The sequence below is a fragment of the Primulina huaijiensis genome, chromosome 3 (genome assembly GCF_012295235.1).
Source record: "Primulina huaijiensis isolate GDHJ02 chromosome 3, ASM1229523v2, whole genome shotgun sequence".
In the NCBI taxonomy this organism is placed as follows: Eukaryota; Viridiplantae; Streptophyta; class Magnoliopsida; order Lamiales; family Gesneriaceae; genus Primulina; species Primulina huaijiensis.
Window position 1 is genome coordinate 19,814,894 of NC_133308.1, and position 5,453 is coordinate 19,820,346.

Sequence of the window (5,453 nt, forward strand, 5' to 3'; positions counted from 1 at the left end):
TGATGAATAAATTCATATTTTGTCAGGGGATAAGAGTGACAACTCATTACACGTTGATCATTTAATAATTAATAATATTAAGAGATTTTTTTAGAAATAATAATAATATATGGAATTTACAGTAGATATAATTTTTTCGAGCTGCCGTGGTGGAGGAGCTACCATAAGTTGAGGGGTTTCAATTTATCGCATAAATTTTGGTCTGATAAATTTAGATATCTTATAAATTTCCAAAAAAACACTCATATCCATCTCATATATCAATTTTATAAAACATATTTTTTCACGCAGTCTGAATCATTATAAAATATTATTTTTCACAAATATATACTTGATATCGTACAGAGGTCTATTCTAAAATTTTATATAGTTGGATCACCTAAAAAATTTGAAAATAATAAAAAAGATTGATACATGAAGAGGATGAAAAATTCTAAATGTTTGAGGAGACACGATCGAAACAGATATCCTAGAATAAAATTTTATTAATTTTAAGTGAATTCTAATTTTACTTAATCTTTGGCATAAAAAAACAAAAAATTAGAAGCAAATGTGGAGTAGATCTCTTATGAGACAGTCTCAGAATATTTATATGTGAAACGGGTCAAACTTACCGATATTCACAATAAAAAGTAATACTCTTAGCATAAAAAGTAATACTTTTTCATTGATGACCCAAAATCCAAATAAGATATCTGTATCACAAAATACGACCCGTGAGACCGCCTCACACAAGTTTTTGCCGCAAATGTGTGCGTGAATAAAATATTAAAAAAAATACTTTTATTAGCTTTTCAAGTGTTTTTCTAAATATAAAAGCTCATCTAAATACATTGCAGAAAATTAAAAGTATTTTTGTTTTAATAAATGGACGTAAATGATTTTGTATCTACACACTTGCTTGATATGATAAAATGGAATGGTATAATTAATATATTTGCGAATAAAGGAACGACAAACGCAACACTCCCCGAGCTAATGATGCTACTAAAGCTTAATGTATTTTAAAATGTAAAATATATCATATTTTTTAATAATTGTACACAAATTGGAAAAGTAGCAAAATAATTACGAATCGTGTCTTAATACAATAACTTTGTTTTCTACTTTTAATCTTTTCTTTATCGAATAATAAATGTAGCACCGGATATTATAAGCATACTTCAGACATGATGCCGACATGGTATTAAAATTTTATTTATGACGCAGGAACTTGCAACTATTAACATTCGATATGCACTAAAGTAAACTCTCGAACCAACGCAATAGTCTGCAAACCATTTCAGTAAGGTGAACCATGTTAACCAAGTCATATGTGACAGGTTCACCTGATTAAGTGTTAGTGAGAAAAATCTAAGTCCTGATAGCTGGTCAAATGATCACCAACTAGGACACCCTCTTATGAACGAAATGGTAGTAAATAATGGCATAATGTGAACACTTATGTGATAAAGGATTAAAAATGTAAATTGCAAACCAATCTATTGTGCTAAAACTTATTGTTGACTAATTGGTTACCAAAATATAATTTAAACTTATATGACTAAAATTTTATTTTATGTATTTCTTTTAACGTTTACAATACATGTATAAAAAAAATGAAGTAAATTATATATACGTTTACAATACATGTATAAAAAAAATGAAGTAAATTATATATATATATATATATAAAGCATTAAACCCCCGCTGCGTGCAATACGTAATTGTCCTTGTTAGAAGAGCGATCTAAACTTGATGTTTAGGTTATTATACGATTTAAAATATTGAAGTTGCATAATTATAACTAATTATAATTTTTAGTAAAGTGAAAAGCGATTGATCTCACATTGACATCAATGTCAAAGTCATCTATTCGATTCTAATATATTGCAAGTAGTACAACTGTTTGGAGGGGATTATTTGTATGCAATAATTGTCTCTGTTAAAGAAACAATTGCTACATGAAGCTTAGGGTTTTTTTATGATATAAAAAAAATTATAATAACAATCGATACATGAAGCTTGAGCTGCTTTAAAAGATTGAAGTAGCAATCAAAATGAAGCTTGAGTTCCTACACGATTTAAAATATTAGAGTTATACAGTTATCACTAATTATAAATTTCATTAGAGTGACAACCCCCTAATCATGCAACCCTTTATGTAAAATCAAATCTCTTCTAAAACCATGTATTTTTTGCACTTTTGCTTCATTTGCAGAGGGTTTTGTTTTGTTTTTTTTTTTTCTGGGTTTCCACATAGCACGTTGTTAACAACTATTACACCCATAAAAATATTATGAATACAGGCAACGCGTGAAAAAGGGCCTATATATCAGCTATGGCTAGCTAGCTAACTATAACTGTTACTGAGCAAATGACGATAATTATCTGCCCGCAACTTATGGGCCGACGGGACTAATGCAAAATCAATTATACAAACCAACATGTGATCTCATTAAGTTCTACAAGTCGGCTGTATGCATTATACGCAGTGAACTGATCCCAAGAAACACTATATATATATATACAAAATAGAGATCATGTATTCCACTCATTCAAGAATCAAAAACATGTGTATAAATATAGGGATACATATAGTTTCTGATATACAATCTTAATTTGGGCTAATGCCCTTCTGTTTTCTGGTTAATTCTTGAGTAATTTGGTTGAAGAGTTAAAAGCTCAGTGGGGTAAAATGATGGTTCATTCCCTTTGGGGAGGTTTCTTTGTTCTGTCTTTACTATTTGCAGTTAGTTTCTGTAATGCTGATCCCGATAATACGGTCAAGGTCGTCGGGACCGGAGAGTGTGTAGATTGTGAGGAGAATCACTTTAAAACCAACCAGGCATTTTCAGGTAATAAACCGATTGCATATAAGAAATGACATTTTGTGAGAAGTGAAAAGAGCAGGATATCACTGTTTGTTTTTAAACTAAAATATCATTACATTGTAATTTTTAAAAAAAATTCCTGGGATAAATTTAAACCATTAATATGATGTATCTTGACTTTAATATAAATGATGACACACGACATTTACCTTCCTACTTACTGACGGAATAATCAAGAAACTTAAAATTTCAACTATTATAATTTAATCTATGTTTCTTGGACATTATTTGGATGCTCACGTTCATATACCTTTTTCACTCTTTTGTATGAATTAAGGGCTTCATGTAAGCATAGACTGCAAGCTCAAAGACGGAAAGATCAAAAGAATCGGCTTCGGGGAGCTCGACGATGAAGGGAAATTCAAGGTCTCGATCCCGGAAACGATAGTTGAAGATGGACAAAAACTCAAAGAAGAATGCTATGCGCAGTTGCACAGCACGGCTGCGGTTGCTTGTCCTGCCCATGATGGCCTAGAGGCAGCCAAGATTGTGTTCAAATCTCAAACCAAAGGCATATACACCTTTAGCCCAAGCAAGAATCTCAAATTTTCAGCTGTATTGTGCACTTCTAAATCCTTTTGGCCGATTTTCAAGTTCCCTCCTCTCCCATTTGATCCTTGGAAGAAGCATTTCCATTGGTTCCCTCCTCCCCCTACACCCGCCTACCAGTCACCAGTCCCTGTTTACAAACCGAATCCACCAGTCTACAGCCCGCCGGTTCCGGTTTACAAGCCAGAACCACCAGTCTACAAGCCACCGGTCCCTGTTTACAAGCCGAAACCACTTGTTCCTGTTTACAAGCCTGAACCACCAGTCCACAAGCCAGAACCACCTGTATATAAGCCACCTGTTCCGGTTTACAAGTCTAAACCACCAGTTTACAAGCCGGAACCACCTGTATACAAGTCAACTGTTCCAGTTTACAAGCCCAAACCTCCAGTCTATAAGCCTCCTGTTCCCATTTACAAGCCGAAACCACCAGTTCCTATCTACAAGCCCAAACCCGAGCCACCGGTTTACAAGCAACCAGTTTACAAGCCAAAACCCGAGCCACCGGTGGTGACGAAGCCTCTGCCACCTCCAACTCCATATTATCCACCAGTCATCAAGAAACCTTGTCCTCCTCTTCCACAGCTACCTCCAAAGTACTTCAAACACCCCAAGTTTGGCCATTTCCCACCACTCCCTCCATATCATCCATGAGCATTTCAAGAAGGTGTAATTCCCACCTCTGGTTCATCTTCAAAAGGATGCATCATGAAGATTAATATATTATTTGCAGCATCTAATAATTAAAAATACATTTGTTTTTTCAAGTTCTTTATGTTTCAAGAGAATTAAGTGACTGAGACAGGAAATTGTATCAGTTCTTGTTTCTTTGTAATGTTGTCTTAAAGTTCAAATATATGATCGGTTATTCTCTTCGTTTGCATGAGAATACAAGATGTCTATCAATCTTATAAAACAAGAGGACTGAATGATATGTATAAAGCAAGAAAAACGAGAGGTGAAGCCTTTTGTTTGCTGTTTTAAAGAAAAATATTAATAATTATTTAAGATGATTCAACATTTTTAATTTATGTTAATTTCTTCCTAATATATACATTCGATAATAATTTGTCTTCACTTTAATTTGGGTCATAAGATATTAAATACGAAACTTTTTAATAAACTTATATTTTATGCACTGTTTTGGCTACATAATTCTGGTGTCTGCTAGTTTAGATCACACATTAAAAGGGAAATTAATATATTTTCACATTCAAATTGAAATATTGTCGAAAATTATATGATATTAAATCATCATCAACAACAAAAATAATAATAATATATTTAAAATTAATTTATCCAATTAGAATTTTTTGTATATTTAAATTATTAAACTTTTAGTATAAATTAATTATATTAATTTAAACAAAGCTAGCTGTGTCATTATCCGCAACGACCCTAAATTTTTCTAAGCATTTTGTTTCCATTGTCTTTTCCTTATTTTACTACTATTATTTTATTTTCTAGAATGTTTTCCAATTTTTTATTCAAAACCTCAAGATGATAAAAGAAAGATGCCTGACAAAGAACATATATTAAGCGTGCGATAGTGTATTAAACTTTTCATGTTTACTTTAGACACCTCAAATGAATGCTCAATGATGAAAATATATCACTTGGTAAGTATAAGTGGCAAACTTGCATCGCCCACGACTAGGGGTGCTACGCCGTATCGTATCATATTGAAAATCTTATATCGTATATCGTACCGAAAATTACGATATAAGAAAATTCATACTGATACCGTACAGCATACCGATTATATCGAAATTATACGGTATATCGATATTTTGGTACCGAAAATTTCGATACATATAACTAGCATATCGATTATATCGAAAATATACGGTATACCGAGATTTCGGTACGATATCGGTATATACCGTTTTATACCGAAAAAAACCTTACATTTTAAAATGTTTATATATTTATTGTTTTAAAATATTATATATTTTAAAAATTTTGTAAATTTTTTCGGTATTCCGGTATATACCGAATTTTCAAATTGCATACCGTTACCGTACCGAAAAA

At 32.1% G+C, this 5,453-nt stretch overlaps 1 protein-coding gene across 1 annotated transcript; it reads left to right on the forward strand.

Annotated features, from left to right (window-relative positions):
* Positions 1–2,546: 2,546 nt before the first annotated feature.
* On the forward strand, positions 2,547–4,297 carry LOC140972213 (uncharacterized). Its single transcript, XM_073434666.1, has 2 exons — positions 2,547–2,837; positions 3,151–4,297. The coding sequence occupies exons 1-2, from the start codon at positions 2,678–2,680 to the stop codon at positions 4,074–4,076; spliced, it is 1,086 nt and encodes a 361-aa protein (XP_073290767.1). The 5' UTR covers positions 2,547–2,677; the 3' UTR covers positions 4,077–4,297.
* The last annotated feature ends 1,156 nt before the right edge of the window (positions 4,298–5,453 follow it).